At 37.2% G+C, this 23,685-nt stretch overlaps 1 protein-coding gene across 7 annotated transcripts in view; it reads left to right on the forward strand.

The window, feature by feature from the left end:
* LOC143213288 (uncharacterized) overlaps window positions 1-23,685 on the forward strand; it is a 331,704-nt gene that overhangs the window by 249,047 nt on the left and 58,972 nt on the right. The window contains exon 1 of one of the 7 annotated variants that reach the window (XM_076433001.1): window positions 6,590-18,241. The exons of the other annotated variants lie outside the window; for them this stretch is intronic. Coding sequence (XP_076289116.1) covers window positions 18,197-18,241 — 45 coding nt within the window. The 5' untranslated portion in view covers window positions 6,590-18,196. Of the gene's footprint in view, window positions 1-6,589; window positions 18,242-23,685 lie in introns of those variants that run through there. 7 annotated transcript variants of the gene reach the window in all.

Here is a 23,685-nt window from a genome sequence, read left to right on the forward strand (position 1 = left end):
TGTCTTACCAACTAGGATTGGGATCGTTTTTTTGGGGAACTTATATGAATGTATTCGTGAGACTTTCTTGATTGATATGACTCCAAAAACACGACACAATTTTAAGTATATTTATTTGTTTAATTCACGATACAGCAGAACCTCGATTATTCGAACTACCCAGTGGTTCAGATAATAGAACAGTTGCTGACTTGCACAGTGAATTGTATCAGAATTTAAAGATGCTTTCGGCGCTACCGTTTCGATTAATTACTAATATAGCAATTTTGCAAAAAATTTACTTCTTTTCTGACGTTCCGGTTCCGTTTTGAAGCTTTATCAGAGGTGGAAATTTGCTTTTGCTATAATAACTTTATCTATGTAAAAATGAACATTGAGAAATTGATGTGTACCAGTTGCTCGTTTGAAACATACTGTTTGTAAACATACATAGATACATAGATAAAGTTATTATAGCAAATTGATAAAGGTTCAAAACGGAACCGAAGCGTCAGGAAAGAAGTAAATTTTTTGCAAATTTGCTATATTAGTAATTGATCGAAACGGTAGCGCCGAAAGCATCTTTAAATTTTGACAGTCAACATTTACGATCGATATTTGGAATTATTTTAACAGTGAATTGTGTTGTATATGGAACGTTCTAGCTTTCGATCGAAATCGGTTCGGATAATCGAGATTTTACTGATTCGTGGATTAAGCAAGTAAATATGACTGAAACTGTGTCGTGTTTGGACTCATTCTAATCGGAAACATGTCACAGATATGTTTACAGATGTTTCATGAGAAAATAATCAAAAACGAAAATGTTTTATCACTGAATTAGTATTTGTGGTTTGACTGCATCAATTGATAAATAGACTGCAGATTTCATGTATTTACATTAGAAATGGGTATTAAATTAGTAAATACACACAGGAGAAAGAATTTAAACATAGACATTATTTTGAACCTATTAATTGTTGTAATCGAAAAATAATATAAAAATTCGCAGTCTACTTGTGATGTAATGTAAAACAGTAAGTTTTAGTGTTTCGTAGATCTACTGTAAATTACGTCCTGTCAGAAAATCGTCCCTAAATTTCGTGGAAATTTCTGAACACGGTGTTGTCAACGGAGTGAGCTCGTTCGCAGACACGTCGGCTGACATTAGGGTGGCGGTTTTAGGGACTAGACACCGGTCTAATTTGCCGTTTACTCGCAGGATGTTCCTCATTCTCTCGAAGAATCGCGCGGTACTCGGTGATAAGCGGCGAACTTTAAAGGGGCGCCGCGCCGCTTCCGGACATGAAACACTGATCTATCATGCTTAGAATTTATCGTGGATTCTAGACATCCGCTCGCAGATATCTGCTTGCGAGATCCCTGGAAATCGCATCGCGCAAGATAAATTGACGATCTTAAACGTGAACAGCTGCATTTGATATTGTAAAATCTTCCATGTCAGAGTGTTATCTATCCGATAATAATTATACCGTTGAAATTATTATTTCACTGGGATGTAATTGAGTTTACAGGGCATCAAATACCAACAATTATACACGACGATCATTATGGTAAACAACGAAATGTCGATAATATTGTCAGTCGGCCATACATGCATTTAATATGAATAATATTTGGCGATATAATCGGATGGTAATTTTCGTTGATTAGCAAGAATAGGAATTTATACAATGAATATTGATAAACATCGATATTGAGGAATTCGATTTTAATAATTAACGGTTGAAACGTTAGCAAATAAATGGCGAAAGTGAGGAATATTATAATCAAAATTACAGTTTACTATGTAGAATCAGGGACCAAAAATAACAGTTATTCTAAAATTTTCTACTATAAATATCATTAATAAAAAGTTGAATATTATTGAAATTTTAGATAGTCTACACAAAATATAAAGAAAAAAATTCGGAGAACAAAATGATTAAAAAATATCGATTTTTATACTTTTTGGTTACAAGTAACAGTTATTAGTGTCCGAAAAATTGGATCCTTCTCGATAACTGTTATCGATGAAGAAAAACTGTTTCGATTGCTCAAAGCAGTTATCGATGAGAACAGTTTATTTCGATCGTTCATAACAGTTATCGATAAGAGAAATTTATTATTTCCATCGTTCATAACAGTTATCGATGATCGAATTTCTTTTCACTCGTTCATAATAACTATTGATGAGAAAATTAATTTCTCTGGTATCTTATTTAATTGAGTTGTCTACTCTTTTTCGGATGGAGCAAGCCTGTTAAATTCATTGAGAAAGTTTCGTACAACAAGACGAATAACAGACCATAAGATCAACACAAAATCCGTTTGCTGACTGTCTTTGTTCACAGACAATTCTGTTCCATTCGGGAAAAACGTATCGATATAGATGAAAATATTATAGATTACTGGTAAAATCAGAAATATAGACCTCCCGTATTTATCAAAACAAGCGTGCATAATTCACGCAGTGCCCGCAACTACGGTTAGCGTTGGACGAGCCTTCTTTGCTCTAAAATTAACGCTAGATGATTTGCCGTGTAAATTTTTCAGGAGGAAATTTGTAAAAACTCATGTTTGTCACATTAAATTTTGATTGTAGCAATTAAATCTATGAATAAAAAAACTTATGAAATAATTGATTGTCTACCATTTGAAAGTTGTACTATTTAATAATAACTATTACAAATTTCCTTCATCAATAACTGTTATGAGCGATCGAAATAAATTTCTCGTATTGGTAACTGTTATGAATGATCGAAATAAATTCGAAATAAGATCGAAACAACTATTATGAACGACCGAAATAAACTTCTCTCATCGATAACTGTTATAAGTGATCGAAATAAATTTCTCTCAACGATAACATTTACCAACAAGAGAAAAAATGTTCGGTTTATTATAATCCTTATTTGTAACCAATACGACTTTAGTCGATGAAATACTTGTTGTTCCATAATTTGTTTCTTTTTGGTTATAACAGTTCGGATCCCTGTCTAGAATCATATTTATGTCTTTAGCTAGTATAAGAGAAAGTTTGAGAATTAATTATTTATTTATTGATGCCATAAACTTAGTTTGGTTTATATAGCATACATTACTATAACACTTTACAAAAAAATAGAGAAGTATACATATAACGTAATATGTATAAGAAGGTTTGAGAGTGAAGGTTTTTACGAATATCGAAGAAAGTGGGCAGTTTATAAAATACTTTCGCTGCAAAGTGTTCTGAAAAATCGCCGAACCATGAAATCCTTTGATTTACCGCGTAACTATCATCAATCTGGTTCCACGAATGCGTAGCACTTGTAAGAAGAAGAGGGACAAGTCGCTATCTCATCATCATCGTGAAAAGGAGCGATGACATCGCGCGGTACACGCAAGTCTCTAGTGCACGGTGTATTGTGGCTTGAGACTGCATTTCCGTGTTCCGGATACGCGGCTACGCGACAGCTTAGTCAACGTTGCACCGGTGCGGTGGATGCATATGTATTTTTCATATACAGGGTGTCCCAAAACCCCTTCGACTCCGGGAAATGGGAGGTTCCTTAGGTCATTTGAAGCAACATTTTCCTTTGCACCAATGTCAGCCGGGGCTTTGTTTAGGAGTTATTAACGAAAAACACGGACCAATCAGAGCGCGATCTAGACGCGCGATGGCACGTTCAGCCAGGCGCTCCGGGAGACGAGCGTGGTGTAACGCCGCGATGCCGCAACGAACAAGAGTTTCTCGAGATTATGTGAATCTTCCCCGATTTGGATGAGCTTTGGATATGTTGTCAAGACCATGATTCTGAACAACATTTCCCTTTACAGTTTTTGTCAGCCGGCTTTAGTTTACGCGATAAATGTAAAAACTTGTAATTGTAAATCGATCGATTGTACTATCTTCCACCCGATTTGGATGAGCTTTGGATATGTTGTCAAGACCATGATTCTGAACAACATTTCCGTTTACAGTTTTTGTCGGCCGGCTTTAGTTTACGCGATAAATGCAAAAACTTGTAATTGTAAATCGATCGATTGTACTATCTTCTACCCGATTTGGATGAGCTTTGGATATGTTGTCAAGACCATGATTCTGAACAACATTTCCTTTAGACTTTTTGACGGTCGCGGTAGAACTTTACTTGTCAATTCATATGGGTGGATCTTTTTACCCGACTTACGGCAACGTTACCCGAACGAGAGAAGAAGCAGAAACTGATTGTATTGAAAACTCACTTATTCAGCCGTAAATCCATTTGCTGCTTCGAAATGTGTGTCACTGGGTCACTCGGTGACGAACTGTACAGATGTCTTCAGGTATACGACAGTACCGAAAGCTAAGGGACGTACGGCCAGGTCGACGAACTGCACAGCCGGTGGTAGAAGGCCTAAGGGATGCGCGGTCAAGTCGACGATCCAGAATTTCACTTTCACTTTCGATTCGATAAATAATTCGTATGTTTATTTCACACAGATGCCTTGAAATTTTTCCACACTCACAATCACTGTTCACATTTGTCAACACATAGTTATGCACTAATAATAATTGCCATATCCCTTGTCCTGCTGCACAAATTACAACAATCGGGTAATGCAATCACTAGACTGCGGATTTCATGCATTTGTAGCAAACATGAGTAGGTGCATTTTAAGACACTAGAGAGATTAAAATAATTTCAAAACACCAATGTATTATTTTCAACTTCTTAAAATGATCACAATCAAATATCTGTCTGGCTCCTGTCCCTTGTAATAGCGGCAGCCAACTTTCATTTTACATAAAGATCCGCAGTCTAGTGATTAGATTAAATAATCGTTTAATTAGTTTAAGCAATTATTATTAGTGCATAACTATGTGTTGACAAATATGAACAGTGATTGTGAGTGTGGAAAAATTTCAAGGCATCTGTGTGAAATAAACATACGAATTATTTATCGATTCGAAAATGAAAGTGAAATTCTGGATCGTCGACTTGACCGCGCATCCTTTAGGCCTTCTACCACCGGCTGTGCAGTTCGTCGACCTGGCCGTACGTCCCTTAGCTTTCGGTACTGTCGTATACCTGAAGACATCTGTGCAGTTCGTCACCGAGTGACCCAGCGACACACATTTCGAAGCAGCAAATGGATTTACGGCTGAATAAGTGAGTTTTTAATACAATCAGTTTCTGCTTCTTCCCTCGTTCGGGTAACGTTGCCGTAAGTCGGGTAAAGAGATCCACCCATATGAATTGACAAGTAAAGTTCTTCCGACCGACAAGAACTGTAAAGGGTAATGTTGTTCAGAATCATGGTCTTGACAACATATCCAAAGCTCATCCAAATCGGGTAAAAGATAGTATATCGATCGATTTACAATTACAAGTTTTTACAATTATGTATGTCGTAAACTAAAGCCGGCCGACAAAAACTGTAAAGGGAAATGTTGTTCAGAATCATGGTTTTGACAACATATCCAAAGCTCATCCAAATCGGGGAGGATTCACATAATCTCGAGAAAGTCTTGTTCGTTACGGCATCGCGGCGTTACACCACGCTCGTCTCCCGGCGCGCCGGGCTGAACGTGCCATCGCGCGTCTAGATCGCGCTCTGATTGGTCCGTGTTTTTCGTTAATAACTCCTAAACAAAGCCCCGGCTGACATTGGTGCAAAGGAAAATGTTGCTTCAAATGACCTAAGGAACCTCCCATTTCCCGGAGTCGAAGGGGTTTTGGGACACCCTGTATTTCCCCGACGCTGAAGATTTTTCTTCATCGACGGAATCGACAAGACGATGACGGGCGTCTTGGAAATTTTCGAACGCGTCTAAACCAGGAACACGAACGTTCCCATGGAAAATGTTTCCCATGATTTTGCAACGAACGGAGGTCGATTTGTCGGCTGACTGATGACGTCGATACACGAAAACTCGAAGGATCGAATGGTTCACCCTTCCTGACTTTTCGAACCGTGACGCTATTAATCCAGGAGCATCAATGGCTTAAATTGCACTTTGCAATATGGAGCTCGGGGAGGGTTCTTTTGGATCTAGAACGCCATATGTCGATTAATTCACCATGACCGTTGGAATTTTTTATATTTTGATATAACCTTAGATTGGTTGTTTTAAGTATACAATTTAAGTTGTTGGAGAAAATGATCGGTGTCCGCTTATGGCTACTTCGCGCCTGTTAGCTCCACTAAAATGCAGGAACCGATTTCTGTTTCGTGATAGTTTGTTGATGTAAAGTCACTTGGATATTATATTTAGTAATAAACTGTTACAGTAATTTATAAAATTATTTAAACTTAGATAATTAAACTATTATTAAAGGCCAATTAAAAGCACGAATGTGATTGGATTCTTTTTATTTAACAACAAAAAGTATTTTGGTATTGAATTTTGTTAATTGAAACATTCGATAGATCATCATCTTATATCTCAAAATTTATTAGATGAATTTTGATTGCCTTTAACTTCTTCATACTGGATAATAGTGTTAAAATTAAGAAGAAAGTATGTTCAGTAGAAGAAGTAAAAGTTATTTTAAATAAGCTATTTTTTACTTTTACTTAACATACTATTTTATTAATTTATAAGTTTCAAAGTTTGGGGTATCGGTTTCACTTCTTCATATTAAATAAGCTATTCTAAATTAATGAGAGTGTGTTCAGTAGAAGAAGGAAAAGATTGTTATCGATTTAGCTTCTTCGTATTAAATAACATTGTTGAAATTAAAAAGATAGTAGGTACGTTGAGTAAAAGCAGTAAAAGTTTGATTGAAATTTCTTTATAGATTGTTTCATTTAAAAATATGAATAAATGGGTTGATTATAATCTATATCAATACTATTTCTGGAAAATAACATTAATTATATTTCTTTCGCAAAATAAAAATTTTTTACCTGAATTGCAACAAAGTAAAGTGAAGTAGAAATTAATTTTCGTTGTTAATATATTGAATCGGTCGAAAATAATACAACAGCAGTTTTAAATTCTTCTAATGTTTATACTGTTTTAAAATCTGCTGTCTAGTGACTATCATAGATTTCGTCGCAGAGTTCACTGGCTGTACACCATTCAAAACTGCAGTCAAGTGCACGAACTCGGCGGCTGCGTGTCTCTTGGTGTACTTGTTTTCAAGTCAGAATTAAACTTATAACTTCTCCTTCGAAAACAAAGACCTGGTCTCCAGGCGATTCCGCTGCCTCGGCAACTGGTCTATAATTATATTTGCCACCGCAACTCGGCACTTCGCGGTTCTGGGATTTCTATTGCATGTCTCGCGGAGCACGGAGCGTTGCTGCATACGCAGACGTTTCGAAATAAACGAATCAACGGAAAAACGGTCCAAAGTCAACAAATGCAAGTAAGAATGTAACGAGTTCTACAGAGGATTTACAGGGAAATTGAAAATTCGTTAAAGATAAACTGTTCTTGTAATTGTGACTTCGTTTTTGTATTTTACCTTTCGGAAATATGAAAGAAATCACATTTATTTATACGACGACGTGATACCATTCGTAAAGTAGAGACTCAACAATAACGGTACAATAATCCTTGATAAATCAATTGTAACATTAACTAGACCGTTTAAAACTGATTCTATAGCCTGTTCAATGTGTCGAAGTATTTATGTATGTATTGCCGTTTTTATTTATCTGTTCTGTGCACTTATTGTATATGCACTTATAATCTTATAACATAAAACTAATATTTGTATACAGATATTTGTCTAATACTACCACGTGCATATTGTTTATATCTGGTACATTGACTCATTGAATGAACTATAGCAGTTGCTAAGTAGGTAATGGGCATTCATTGCATAATAAATTGAAAACTGTGAAGCTAGTAAGCAGAACAAAAGTATTGTACGTGGACTGTATGACGATTGAAATTTATAATACAAGAACCAGAGTAGGGTAATAATCAACTAATATTTAAAAATGACTAGTAGTCTTTTTGAATATTAGTTATAGCAAAATAGTCATCAGTCAAAACTTTTTGATTAGTTAGTGACAACTAAATGTCAAATAGTTACTCACAGCTCTAAGTAATCGTTAGCTATTGCTTATTAGTGAATTAGTAGTTGATGATGAGTCATCAATCTTTAATCATCAATCAGTCACTATTGTGCGATTAATTATTAATTACTAAATGATTATTTCAGTTTAATAGTATTAGTTGATTATTGCCCTACTCTGACAAGAACTAATGTTTGTGTATAAACGCATAAACATATAACATATAATACATAATAAAATAAAATATAAACACATGAAAACATTAGATGGATTTGAAACTACTACATTGTTTCCAACCTATTAAATATATTAAGAAAGAAAATAAATTGCCATTTCACTCCGGTTTGTTGCAATTCTGGTAGAATATTTTTATTTAGCATAAAGATCCGCAGTCTACTGATAAGCATTGATCGCATAATGAATTGAAAACGATAGTGAGTAGAAGAAAAGAATTGCACATGGATTGAAAGGGACGATTGTCGCGCGACAGAAAAAGCGCTAACACGAATCGCAGACCGGCCCCGTCATTGAGAAAGCATCTCGTCAAGGAACGCATGGAAGATCGTTAGGCTTAGATTGTTCTCGCAATTATCTCTGCAATTAACGCGGGTCGAGAAACCGATGTTCGACTTTAGGTTTTCGGGGACGGAATCGAATGTCTCCATTACCGAAACTCTAATTGGGGTTGAACCGCAGTCGGTAGTGGGATTATACACTGCGAGGGCACTGTACACATGGTAATGGGTACCTTTAGATCGCGTTTCTGCATTCAGACGATAATGGAAGCCAAAGAGACGCTTGTTAGAACCAGGTTCAAGCAAAGTGCGTGCGCTCTCGTATGTTCCACACTGATCGATCCATTATCCGTGCCTTTCCATTTCGCCCGAACGCGATAACAGCTTGATGATAGCAACTTGAACGAAGATTCTTCCTGGTCCCCAGCCTATCAAACGTCATTAGCACTTTATGCAATTCGATTTTATCAAAAAATGGAGTAGAACGTCCGCTGTTTAACACTTTGACTGTCACGTGGGACATATGTGACCGACACAATGTTTCTACCAGGGGTAGTGATTTCAATTAGACCTTTGTGATGTGTACCCGGGTACTCGGGTACTCGGGCATCGTACTATAAAAAAATTACCGGGGTATCTAAAATGATATCTGAGATGGATGAAATATTTGAAACCGCCGGTATGTATATTAAAATAAATATAATTTTTTCATATTATTTCCACCGTTCAAATCCTGATTTTAGGAGGGAATTTTAGTAGCATTATCAGTTGTACGCGATTTTATTTCCTCATGAATTCCATGTATATCATATATCTTATAAAATGGATACTTATGACTAGACAGATCTTTATGCATTTATAGTTAAATTGAGAGTAGATGAAATTGAAAATAGTTGAACAATTTTAAAAATTGAAGATGTTAATATATGATTTCTCCTCATTTAAAATCATTAAAGAAAGAAATAACATTCCATTTGGTTTCTATCTATTATTTTGCAAAAGATCCGCTGTCTACTTATGACTAATTTATTTTCGAAATAATATTCTATTTTCTTTTTATCGGCAATTGAATCGAGGATCCAAATTCCCAACTCGGATTTGTAGACTCGCAAAGCTGTTCAAATTGAACTTTTTCGCTCAGCTAGTCGATTCCACAGATTTTTTCGTTCTTCTGAGTCGACTCTCGTGCCCGAGAATCAGTTTTTATCTCTCATCCAGCCTTCAACGGTTACTTGGTCGATTTCACCCAATTTCCTGGCACAATTTCGTTGACCCGACACTCCGGGTTTCACCGTAAAATTTCATTAATCAATTCGGCGCACACGTAATTCCAGGTGACACCATTTTCACACCGAATGAATATATTTCATCTAATGGATCTGCGCTAGGCTCTCGAATTGATTCACCCTTTAATTTCTGGATCGAACCTGCAAGTCGAGCAATTCGTTAAATTTATCAATGTACGTTGAACACTTTGTAAACTTTTTTTCGTGTCAAATAACAATATATTATTTGTTTTATTACTTTTAGTGTCAGACGGCGATATATTATTTATTTGAATCCCTTTGATGTCGAATACGATGTATATTACCGTAGTCTGCACGTACGAAAAATTAGAATTCTAATTTCTATATTTCTGATATAAGATTAGAATCTAATATATCATTATTAGACTGCGTACTTTATGCATTTATGATAAAAATGGCTACGCATAATTTACAGCAGTAGTCATATTAAAAAGATTTAAGGACATCAGTGTATTAGTTTCAACTTAATAAGATAATTAAAAGATGAACGAATTTTTTATTTGGTACCTGTATCTTGCAAACAACGCAAACATTTTTTATTTTGCATAAAGATCTGCACACAGTCTAGTCATTATATTAGAATCTTATCCTAATATTAGCATCAGTATATTATTTTAATTCATGGATTTCTTTTCGGTATTTATAAATTTTGTTCAGCATTTTTTGTTCAAGTTTAATGTCCCAGTCAAAAAAGGTTAAATTAGGTTATGGAATATATAAAAATTGGGTAAAATCAAAGCAATATATACTAAGGGATATCTGGTGTTAATAACGTTCCTGTATCCTCTTACATTTCGCAGACCACAAGCAAATTTAGCTAACACGTTAGTCAACGTGTTAACCCTTTGACTGCGGCGCCCTTCAGCTTAAAGCCGCAAACGTTCTGCTACGCGATATTTGCATGGCAATGGTTGTGGTCGGGTGAAATAATCCATAATTAAATTATTGTTGCAGTGAAAGTAAGAATTGCATTGTTAAGAACAAGAAAGCGTCAGAACGTTTCTAGATATTTAAAGCTTATCATTTTAATTTAATAATTAATTTAAACGAATTTACTCTCCCTGCCAGTACCGGATTAGTCACTTGACATTGTGACACATGCACGACAGAGACGGAACGAGTCACGTGACCGGGTCTTGGCGGAGACTTCAAAATAAGTGAGAAAAATTATATATAACTTGGAAAAATATTTAAAAATTATATAAATCTTCACGTAACAGAACCACTGCTCTCATAAAATGTAAGGCGGGGCACACCAAAATATTAAATACAAAATATCATTCAAAAATTTGTTAATATTTTAGTAACATTGTGTGTTACTCCCTCTATCCCCTGATAATAGTAGCAAGTGAATATTTAAACTAAAGAATTATTGACGAATGCAGCTGTGAGCGAAATCTTTAATCAAAATCAATGTTTCACGACATCTGTCATTTGTTTTAACACATATTTCAATTTTTAAGTTTACCATATTATTACGAATTATAACTATTTTTCTAATTTTATCCGCTGATCGAAATCAATTGTTTCATTTCATTTGAATACCAACCCATTGTAAAAGTAAGATGAAAAAAGCAAGTTATGCTAGAAGCAATGAAGAACGATGGCTCCAATAATTTTAAGCTCACGCATATAGGGAAAGCAAAGCTTCGCAGCCAAGGGATCCTACCTACAAGTTTCAAATGCAGTAACGAAATTATTGAAAAATCCAGAGAAACTATCTGAACAATCAAAATAAAAATTAGGAGTAATATTATCAATTTATTATAATATTTAATGTAATCTAGTTTTTTGATAATGAATGTTGCGTTCTATATTCATTTTCTTTTGCTACTATTATGTATTATGGGACAAATTAAATTCATCAAATGCTACTATTATTATGGGACAAATTAAATTCATCAAATGCTACTATTATTATGGGACAAATTAAATTCATCAAATGGTACTTTTATTATGGGACAAATTAAATTCATCAAATGCTACTATTATTATGGGACAAATTAAATTCATCAAATGGTACTTTTATTATGGGACAAATTAAATTCATCAAATGCTGCTATTATTATGGGACAGAGGGAGTATTTTAGATTTTTATACGCGTGTGTTATTATTTTGTTTCAGGCCTGTTGCCCAGGCCTGATCCAACGCGTTGACAACTTTCTGAGTATACACGCCTTTCGCAGTCAAAAGGTTAATTATCGAACACGCAGACGTGCGCAACGAGAATCGACACCGTCAACGACGAAACAAACGTCGTCGTTAACGATTGAAACATTGGGGACGGTCGGATCTTCTCGGCGCGTTGAATCCTTTCAGGGGCGAGTGAAATTTTTCACCGCGAACCGGGGGACTGGACATAGGCAATTTCTGCCGGAGGGTTGCGCTCACAAGTATCCACCCCCAGGTTCGCAGGTTCGCGTAGTCACGTGAACGCACGAGCGAGCTCGAATGCGGCACCTGAGCGAATGCATCGAATCTCCTCCTCGTTCAACGCGTCCTGCTGCCTGCCCACCTCTGTTTCCCCGTTGCATACCCTCTGGGGGGTAACACGACCCCCATGCTCTCAGAGTTGTTACTATGCCTTCGGTTTCGAAGGTCGCGTCGGGCGCAGTTGGCACATTGCAAATAAGATGACCGGTTCTGTCGGTAGTTGCTCCGCATGGGAATCGTGAAAGTCAAGTTAAAAATCGAGCCGCGATGACAGATTATCTTCGTGTGCCGCATCGAGACAGCACCGTGCACACCGTTCACACAGACTCGTTAAAAAGGAAATCGATGGTTGCGATATTTCATCAAAACCAAACTGTCGAGCACGTTATTCTAAACTGATAAGATGTTCTTTGAATTTTCTTGCAACAACCTGGTGGTTCACTTTTTCCTAAGGACATCAGTACGATGTTCAATCGATAGGTACCCTTATTAAACAATTATACGCCCATTTTACGCGACAGGTTTTTACATAAATAATTTTTACTCGGATTTCGAAACATATTTCATTTTATTTCATTTCATATGATTTTTGAAGTACCCTTCACTGACCCTTATGCAGTTTTTCAGCTGATTTATTTTTACGCAGCTTTTAACACGTTATCCGTCGTGTGGAAAGAGAATTCAATTAATTTGTCAAAGTTGTAAAAGCACACAGAGTTGTAATGCCGATATAAAATAAATGTATGGTCGTAGATTTTGTTGTAAAAATATTGAAATTTCATTCTGTACACAAGATCCTCTAACTCAAATTGTCCAGGCGAGAGAACACATATTTTGGGCCCGTTTAAATTTCATTTTAAGGGATGTTAACACTTTATCTACCGGTAGCCTATCAATAGGCTTTTCAATAATGGTGCAGCACCAAACGGAAGCTTAACAATCTTCTTTTACACAATAATCCCGAAGGAAATTATTGGATTATGTTATTGAGGGTGAGTTGCTAGTTTATGATTAAAATTGCTGTTGCTACGGAAGGATTCTATTAAAAAATCCTCAGCCATGAACTTTCAAAGATTATGGAATAATCACCGGTTGGTAATGTGTTAAAATTGTAGCAACTTGTTCCCTGCATTGTCTGATTTGTTGATCTACATTCAAAGCTTTAGTAAGGTTTGAATTAATTTTATTGAGGATTACCTAATTTCTAAATTAAAATGAAAAGACACTACAGTGGCCGAAATTTCTATAAAGTCATCTTCTTTTTCATAGATATTTTAAAAATATCACAATTTTTGTTGATTTATCGTATCTGGTCTTGTGCCTTGTAGACACTCGGATAGAGGGACTGCGTACTCTATAGACCGCTATGTTTACTATTTACGTTTGTTTTGATTTTTTCTGTGTGGTGCAGAACACAAGCGCGAAGTTTCTATAAAGTCACTTCGTGTTTCTCTGTATTCTGAGCAGGGAACTACGGAAAACTGCGAATATTCTAAAAGTATTAGTTTCAGAACTCACAGAAATCCTGTTTGTTATAATTTGATTCACGTGTATGAGAATGCCGAGAGGAAAAGTACTAACAAGTGAAGAAAAAGCATCAATCGATGCTTATAAAGATATGGGCTGCTCTAATCGCGCAATTGCTAAGAAAACTAATCGGTCATATACTGTGATTAATAATTATATCAATTTACGTGAAAATTACGGGAAAAAATCATCTTAAAGGTAGTAATAAAAAATAGTCAAAGAGACAACATTCAATATTAGTGAGGTCTGCAGCTAAGAAAAGGAAAAATGCAGCACAATTTCGAGCTGAATTGGAGCTCCCAGTAACAACAAGACGTGTGCAACAACTTTTAAATTCTTCTGGACAAAAATACAACGTAAACCAGGCCTTAAAGAAGTACATAAACCGGCCCCTATTGATTTCGCACGGGCACAAAACACAGTGACTTTATAGAAATTTCGGTGAGTGTATGACACTGAAAACCCGAGAATTACTGTATCTGTTCGGTTTCATTACAATAATGTAATATCAACGGGGAAACCCAGATTTAATCTTCAGAGCGCAAGCAGGATTCATATCCGTTCCTGAAACTGTTGATATTCGTCAGTTGACAGTTGTATCAAGTGGCATTTTACGACATTTTACGAAATCTCTATATTTGCTCTACCAGGAATAAGACAGCCCTCAGACGACACGATTTATCATGCGACGAGTTGTGCAACTTTCTTCGATGCGACTGTTTGAACAATGATTACAGCACGTGGGGACTTTCGCGTGTCTCAGTCGTGTTTGATGTTTTATTCATGTTTAATTCGTTGTAATAAAGTTCATCGTAACCGTGTAGTTACAAATGATACGATTAACGTCGTAGTAAATGAATTTGCAGGATGCACCAATTTGCTATTTATTTTTCTTCGATGTTCAACAGTTCTATCTAAAAAGATTTCAAATATACTCCATTTTATTTCTTTTAGACTTATACAAAAGCTTTTCAATCGTTTCAATCTTTTTCGATCGTTCATGCACAGTGACTAATAATTATAGTGATTATAATCTTCCGGCTTTTTGTGCAACTGTTTATTTGATATCGACTGGTAACACACTGGTGGTGTATAAATAAAACAAAATTGAAAAAGAGGAGAAAAATTATTATATGAAAGTATAGAAAGTAGTAAAATTATTATTATTATATTTTACACGAACGATATATAAATTGTTATCATTGCAGTTTATATTACTGTTACAAACTTATGGTAGAAGCTTTTCACGCTATAATATAAACCGTTTTTTTATTCAACACATTCTATAATTATATTTATATATATTTATTAATTCATTATTTTAATATTGTTCCCGCGAATACAAGACTCTACGACTTTGCGTAAAGCAATTTCTAACAATACGTAATAATATCGTTGAAAGCTCCGGCCTCGGAGTCGGAAGATCCTTTTATAGAATGAGTGCGTTTCTTTGAAGAGAACTTAAAACAGGTCGCTGTTTGAAGTTGCATCTCACTCTCGGAAGAGGTTATTGCGTCGCGAGAGTTTACGTTTAATTACTTTTTTGCCTGGAGTTACGATCACGGAACACATCCGCGAGGAGAATACAAAAACCGTCCGAGGAATAAAACGAAATATGATGCATTGTCGTCGGATCGATGTGGGTGCATCTTTAATTAAGCCCGCCTAGAAGTCGCGGTGTGCCGTTCGTTACACCCTTTTAATTAAGCTCGTTTAATCAGCGGGACCAAGCTACGGTCTTATGGGTTAAACCGAAAACATGATAGCAATTCTACTGTATCTGGTTCTTTTTTTGCGTATGTGTATGTTTTACCGTTGAGAAACGACGGAAATTTTGCGGGTTATCGGCAGAAGAATGGCCACCAGACTGAATTATAATTAAAATATTTTGTGCATGCGCCCCTGTCGTAAATATTCATGTTGCGCTACCAATACTTTATGCTAACGTTGGTTTAATTAGTTCCCTTCTCGCATAATAATAATGGAATTTCACTAGTAATCGACGAGAAATTTGTCGGACGAGGTGAACACGCATAATACGAAAAACGATTATATTACGAGTTAAAAGCTTTTACAATAAATACCAAAATGCACGTATTAATTTTACTTCGTTACGTCAGTTGAAAGTAACTTTTTCGAAGAAATTTACATAACAGTCTTGCTAGCATACACAAAAAAAAGTTTTATCTTTTACAAATTCAAAAGCACAATGCATAAAAATAATTTCATTTTTCCTATATGATGCAGAAAATAACCATATAAAATTTCAAGAAATTAGGGCATTAACTAACAAGTGGAGTACTTACTGTTTTCTGAAAAACATTGCACCACGAAAAACAAATCTAAAAGGGCATATCCGAATATCTACCCAGATATAGCCGGTCAGTACAAATGGAGGTGCCACTTCACATGTTTTCCAGCGGGGAACTAGACATTTTTTAACAAAAAAAATCTGGCACCCATTGATGAAATACATTTCATTTCGGACATTAATTAAGACTGTGGAGTATTGTTATTGAAAACATTGCACCAACTAAAACAAATCTGAACTTTCGTGTACGTAACGATATTTTGTAATGAACGTAGAAAGGGACCAAATGAATGATCGAAAAATGGAGTTGTTTCGTCTATCTCGTTAATGCACATGTGCAAGATAGAGTAAACATGTTTGCCTGTTTCCTATCTATTTGTTTGATCAATACCATCGACTTGCATGCAGGTTTTTGTCAGCGAGAGACTGGGTCATTCGTGTTTTCGTCCTAAAACTGACATCCATCGCTGAAACACATTTTTGGAACGAGTTTCCCATGTTCGTTTAAAATTCTGTAGAATTTCGAAATAAATGGATATTCATGGGGAGGAAGTTTGATGAATAGACAGGATATGGATCGCGATAGCTGGGTGGCAACGTTCAACGCGTTTCAACGCGACAAAGAAAATTCGCGAAACTTTGTAGATTATTCCGCGAAGAAGTAATCTGAAAGTCTAGTTACGTATTCCGCGGGTAAACAAAAAATCGGTGCGCAAGCCGCGCTCGTCGATTCCATATGCAATAGGCGATCCCCTGACGGGCGAAACTTAGCCGTGAGGTTGAATGCCGGCGATCCTCGTGGCCTTATCCGCAGTCTGTCTCCGTAAGTCAGAGGCCTCGCAGGACCTCGGACGATTTCCTCGCGGCATTGCGCAGGAAAAATCATCGTTGTAGTCCTGTGTTCCTACGAGAACCGGCGGAATCGATAGTCGCACATGCGCTCGCCGGACGCGAAACCATGGGGGAAGGCGAAACACGGGGATAGAAGGACAGAGTGAGAGAGACATAGCGAGAGGGAGAAAGAGGGAGAGAGTGAGACCCGTTTCTCCTCTCGTTTGTTCACGTCGGCGAGGAGGGAGCCGAGAGAGCGAGGGACGAAACAGCGACCGGCTCCACGGCTCCACGTTGAATCCCTCGCGGATCAGCATCCAGTACCCGCAATACCACGCCAGTCGCGATCACGCCGCACGTTCCTGTCCACTTTCGAGCCGTCCACTTTGAACCTCGACCGTGATTCAACTGTGATTCATCCGGCGACCGAGAGCTCTTTTTCTCCGTCGCTCTCTGCCCTCTTCTCTGCGTCCTCTTTATCGATATTCCTCGAAATCATAGTTCCTCCGCGCGCAACGGTCAAGGACTGTTCGCAGCTGGATCTTCCGTATCGCAACCGGCATGACAGCGATCCGCGGGAATTCTATTTGATTCGTAGACAGTGGGAGGTAACTATCACCTCTCAGGGACACCGGAAAACGCGACGTGATCGATCCCGCTGTGAATTCCTCGATCCCCGGTCGCCGCTGCCGTGCGTTTCTCCCAGTCACGTGCCGGTGGAAGTGATTGCTCCTCGATCAGTTTGTCATCGCTGTCATGCGTGCGCGGCACCGGTGCTCTCGTCGACGGAGAACCATGACGACAGGCTAATCCGCGCGATGACTGTCATCGGCCGGTCACCCGACCGAATCGAAGGACTGCCATCTGGTTCAAGCGATGTTATGCTCGTCCACGGACACTCCTCGTCGACTTTGATCATCCGGCTTGATTGAAGACCGCGAGCCTAAACGATGAACCTGCGGAAGCTGCTCGATCTAGGATCAATCGGTCCACCCCGCCGTTCAAACGATATGTTACCAACCGGCAGCATACGGCACGTTATCGAACGACCGGTTCGACGATAATTAAACCAAGATGAACAGCGGTTGAGAGATCCCAGACTCCCCGGAGAGTTGTCTTGTAAGTTCCTCGAGGCTGTGCCCTTCCGCAAACGATCATGTCGAGAACAATGCCGGCACCGCCGCGCTTATCCGTCCAAGCGAACCACGATCCCGGATCGACCGAGCTAAACAGATCGGGAACATCGTATTTCTAGAATCGTTCAGACGCCGAAGAAGTTTACCGACTTCCTGATGGACAGGTTTTTCCGCTGGAAAAGCCATAAGGCGCAGGATGACGTAAGTAGCCATGATCGAGGAGTTGCTTTGCTAAGTTTCAGGCTGGAAGAATCTGTGTTTCCTTGCAAACACTTTGCCTGTGTGCCGTCTTCAATGTTAGTTGGATAATATCCCATTGTTAGACTGTGGATCTTTATATAACGTAGAAGATAAATATTAAATTACGTTTCAGAATTAAGAAACGTCATAATCGAAATTAGTTACAAAATCAGCAGAGATATTTTTCGGAAACTTATTGATAGCCTACCAGATAGAGTTTTCAAGCTAATTACAAAAAGGGTGGTACTACAAGGTATTCGAATCGTTTATGATTGTTTTTATTGATGTGGTACAAGAGGAGAATTTAAATAAAAATTAATTCAAACTTTAATATTTTTCATATCCATTCAATTTTTGCAATTAATTTTCTCGCACTTTCTGAAACAGGTAAAAACTTAAACGGTGCTATAGTTATGCACCGTAGTGTAGAAAATATGTAAAAAGTTGTTCCTTTCTTTAATAATTTTAATAACTTGACGATAATTTATCGATGCCCCTAAATTCTCGTAATGTTTTTCCTGTGTTAAATTGCATTCACTTGTTTTTTGTTTTTTTTTTGTTTTTGTTTTTGGTTTATGGCAGAGAACTTTCTAATGAATTCTTTAACGACAATTACAACTTCAATTGTAAACCAACGATCTCTAATAACGTAATTTAATTATTTTGTTTGATATTATTATGTAAGAGAAGATTTCTAAGCTTCCTTTTGGTACAGCACAATTATTGAAAATTCGATTAACTCCTTGCTCTATATACTCTATAATATTTACTATAATAATACCTAAAAGAGGAAATTTAGAAATATAAACAATATATCTTTTTACGTTGTAGATTTAAAGAATATCGTATGTAAAGAGTTAATAGGCTGCTGGTAGATAAAGCGTCGAATTAAAAGCCAATTACAATGCAATCAGTCGCCTTCGACAACCGATATATTGTTATATTTTTGTAACTGCAAATGGTTGTTGAAAGAGCTTTTGGTTGATTAAGAGCGTGCACCTGCCGCAAGGCACAGTACATATCTATTTATACCGAGAGATGAATGAAAAGTTATTCCAGCTGAGGCAGAATACTAATGAACAACGTTTAAATACTTTATCATGCATTTAGTACAATTTACTGTATACATTTATAGCTTTTTGGCAATTATAGCTTACGGCCTACTCGATAGAAACACGATCTAATGTAAAATCTTGAATTTTTGAAGTAATTCTTATCTTAATTTACAAGCTATTGATAAAGTAAATAAATTCTATACATATACACCATCAAAATAAATATATGTACGTAGAAAAGAAAAAATTTAAGTTCGCGCATATAAACCAATTAAAACATCGCAGAACATACGATAGTTTTCTTTCTGAAAGACAATCTTTCCCAAATATATATAAAGTTTTATTTCAATTAATTAAATCATTCAAATCAAACAACAACCTTTCAGTACTTACGAGTGAGAAAGTATTTGAAAAATTATTTAACAAATAAACCATCGTCACAGAATAACAAAAATAATATTCAGCTAAGTATATTATTTAAATAATCATTACTCAAATATATTATTTGACTAATTCCCGTGTATTATAGAAGCTCGTTATACTTAAATGAAGAATAATAGCAAAATGGTTTCACCGCAAAATACACACACCGGTAACATGCAACGAAAAGCTAATATATTACGTTTAATCAGAGTCGTTTTGCTCTGCCGAAAACGGTCCCAGTGAAGAATGGAGGTTGGAAGGATAAATGAGGAACCCAAGGCATAGAGGATCGGTCAGGATAGAAGATGGAATTATGTATGTAGTATTAGGGCAAGCCCGGCTTTACAGAACCGTTTCAGGTGGAACGGGCTTCGGCTGTGGCTTGTTTCCTCCATGAATGCGTAGGATTGTGTTTCCCGAACCGGTTTGCGCGTTTAAAACACACTCTATTTCACGTAATAACCGACCATCGTGCGGGAAGTTGTTCTGAATGGCGGAGACGCAGCGGCCAGTCGGGTCGGGAACCGATGATCGTAAGAAATGAGATTCCGCGAGAAAGCAAATTCACGTCGGTCTTCTTGCCCCTTTGCCATGTGATGCAAGTGTAATACCGGGAATATCGAAGAGTTTATCTTTTTTCCCTACCCTTCTTTTACGACTTTGATTTCCCTATACGCCGATGTTTCGTATTTTTAGAATCTGCCCGACGGATTCTTCGTCCGAGAATTACGGAGGCGAACATTTTTATTAAATCGTCAAATTGTGTGTGTGTGACGTTACGATTTTAAATTATTACAACATCTAAACCGAGGCCTATGTTGTCTTACTGGAAAGGAACGTATATTCTCTTCATTTTTTAGAATCTATAGAATTGTATACAAAAGACTAATGATTGCTGTTTTCTATGTTTAATCCTACAAAAAATACGTAACACATTTTGCATTATTTAGGAGTCAACCTAATATTTGTTGACCTCTCTATTGACTTAGTCTTTAAATTAAAATTCAAAGATAAAATTAAGATATTTATTCATTGGTTTATTCAATATAAGTTACCTCAAAAATGGCAAAAAGTAATAGAACAGAAAATATATTATTGACTAAATCTGTGAATAAATATCTTAATTTTATCTTTGAATTTGAATTTAAAAACGCTACGAACTTTCGTTCCACCCCAATACAACTAAAGAATTTTGCCATCACATTGAAATTCCTTTGGAGCCAGTAAACCTCTCGCAGAAAGTTAATACGGGAGGATGTATTTGCCTATACAATTTATAAGGGATTCGCATGCATGTTAATGGCAATGGTCGTCGAGATGTCGACGATAGGTATTGGAAAGCTCGATACACAGGGGTCTGTATCTACATTGTCGCAGTGACGTCGTCACTCAAGGAACGTCGGGAAACACTGTCTTGGCACGAAACACAGTTGCGACAGTGAAGGGTGTGGGGGTATTCTCCAGGACGGAGATAAATCACGTATTTTTCTCACTCGAGCAGTATCTCCGTACTCGGTGCCAAGAAGAGGATTAAATACACTCGACGCAGTTTTTTTGTTGCTGTCCCTTCAGTGAATTTGAGTGGTTGCTTTTGTCAGACTTTCACCAGGATCGTGACTCCTATTTCTTCTTGTTTCAACTCCTAATCTGTGCTTAATCCTATCGGGGATATTGGGTTCCAAAATGTTTTGGTTACTGTCGAGCCTTCTCAATGAAATTCTTCAAGCTAACTCGTCACGATTCGATTCGTTTTCTTCTCGTATCGGGTATTGGCAGCTGTTACCTTCTAGCTTTTAATACATATACTATTGGCTGGCACGTCAGCTACGAATGCGGGCGACACCTGCACTTTCCTAGGGGCTGTTCCATCTTTATACGGGTGGCAGACCTATCGTCTGATCGTGCCATGTATCGTGACGTTTCGTTGCGTTGATCTTCATCTTGGGTCCGCCGATCAATCGTGCCAGTGGTTCTTCAGATCCCTGATCGGATCTGCGAAATTTATTCCTGTATTCTTGTGAACAAATGGAAAGAATAATATTTTTCCTGGTTCTCCCAAAAATTTAATATAAATTTAAATAAAATCATGCCATTAGTGACTATAAAAATAAAAGCGTGGAGTGCTAAACTGTATTATAACGTAATCTTCGTGGGCGCTCCACGCTTTTATTTTTAGAGTCACTAATGTCATGATTTTGTTCAAATTTATATTAAATTTTTGGGCGAACCAGGAAAAATATTTTCTCCTTTTTAGTGCATTAAAAAGTTTTTTTTATATATTTTTTAAAATTTTATTAACTGCTTGAACATTTTAATTCTTTTTCAGAACTAGTTTACTTATTAAAATCTTGACTTTCTATCGGAACGATAAGTTTTGTTTATTTATAATTACGTAATTATACAAAGTAAATACGTGTTGAAGTACTTTTTGGATCGACTGTACGTAACCCTTTAAGTCGCGCGAATTAGCGACTTCTCCTCGGACTCCGTTCATTATTCTTCCCGTATCCGCGTTCGGACGCGGAAAAGGAAGTTCGGGCCAAGCCGTGTAAGATCCTGCGGGATTCGTTAGCCGAATCAGACTCGGCTCGATTTCGTACGCGGCCTTATTGCCGAGCAATAAAGCTCGATGAGAGGCCTCGCGTAGAATAAATTGCGAGAGCACAGTGCAGCGGCGTGGTGCCCTTACCGCGCCTCTCTATCTTACGCCCGGGAAAACGCGAACCCTCGAGAGAGCAACGTGAAAGGCTGAAAAAGCAGAGTCGACTCGAGTCGAGAGTAAACTCCACTCTTACCTCGAGTAAACTGACACTCGGCGAGTGCGAGCTTTCTGCTCTTTTCATACTCCTTGGTGGCTCGCCGCTCGGAAGAGACTCGTCGTCGTGGCCATGAAAAATTTAAGGGCCGACCACCGAGCCGCGTGGAAATTATTGCATCAGAAGTGGAGGAGTCCTCCAGGTGCGCCGCGCTGGGCCTCGAGAATGTTCGTCGGCTGTTTGGATCTTCTCCCACCCCTACCACTTCGTTTACACTTGCGCGAGTTTCTGCTCGGTGCTCTGTAATTGCCTGTGCGTTCTGTTTCCTCTGAATCAAACTCTGTCATTCACGATCAGTTTACAGGAGTATCTCCGTAACTGTCGCATCGTCTGGTCTGCCGAGCGACACTTCTAGTAGAGGTGCTACATTCTTTGTAGGCCACTCTTTCTTTTCAATTCTGTAGATTCTGTGAGATAACACTGTAACCCTTTGAATGTCGCTTCTGTGGTAGTAAAAAATGATTATTCTCAAATCGTATCAAACAAATTTTTACAGAACACATCTTCACCTAATTCTAATCTTAACACTTTACTTACCGGAAGCCTATTAATAGGATTTTCAATAATTGTGTTGTACCAAAAGAAAGCATAGAAATTTTCTTTTACATTTCAATCTTAAATTAAACTATTAGATGACGATATTGTGGGTGACTTGTTAGTTCTCAATGAAAATTGCTGTTTCCATTGAAGGTTCCGTTAAAAAGTGTTTAGCCATGTTGCATAGATTTCTTAAAATTATGCAATAATCACCGGTCGGTAATGTGTTAAAATGAGTAGATCAAAATTACTAGAGAGCGCGATGGTCATTTGTATTAAGGTTGGAAAGAAAGTTCTCGCGGTTTTTATTATAAAATCGAAATAACAAATATCGTAAGAACTTTCTTTCCGACCTAATAGATTTTTCTTGCTTACAGTTAATACGGAAGATTTTTATTTTACATAATAATATACGTACATGATACATAACAATATGAATCTGCAAAAACCACATTACTTATGGTTGGTGCCGCTGATACATTAATCCACGAACATCAACGAGAGATGAAATCATGGTTTACTAGAAAATATAAGAAAGAGCAGAAATATGAACAGAGAAAAAAAATGTCTGTCG

The sequence above is a fragment of the Lasioglossum baleicum genome, chromosome 11, assembly GCF_051020765.1.
Source record: "Lasioglossum baleicum chromosome 11, iyLasBale1, whole genome shotgun sequence".
NCBI lineage: Eukaryota > Metazoa > Arthropoda > Insecta > Hymenoptera > Halictidae > Lasioglossum > Lasioglossum baleicum.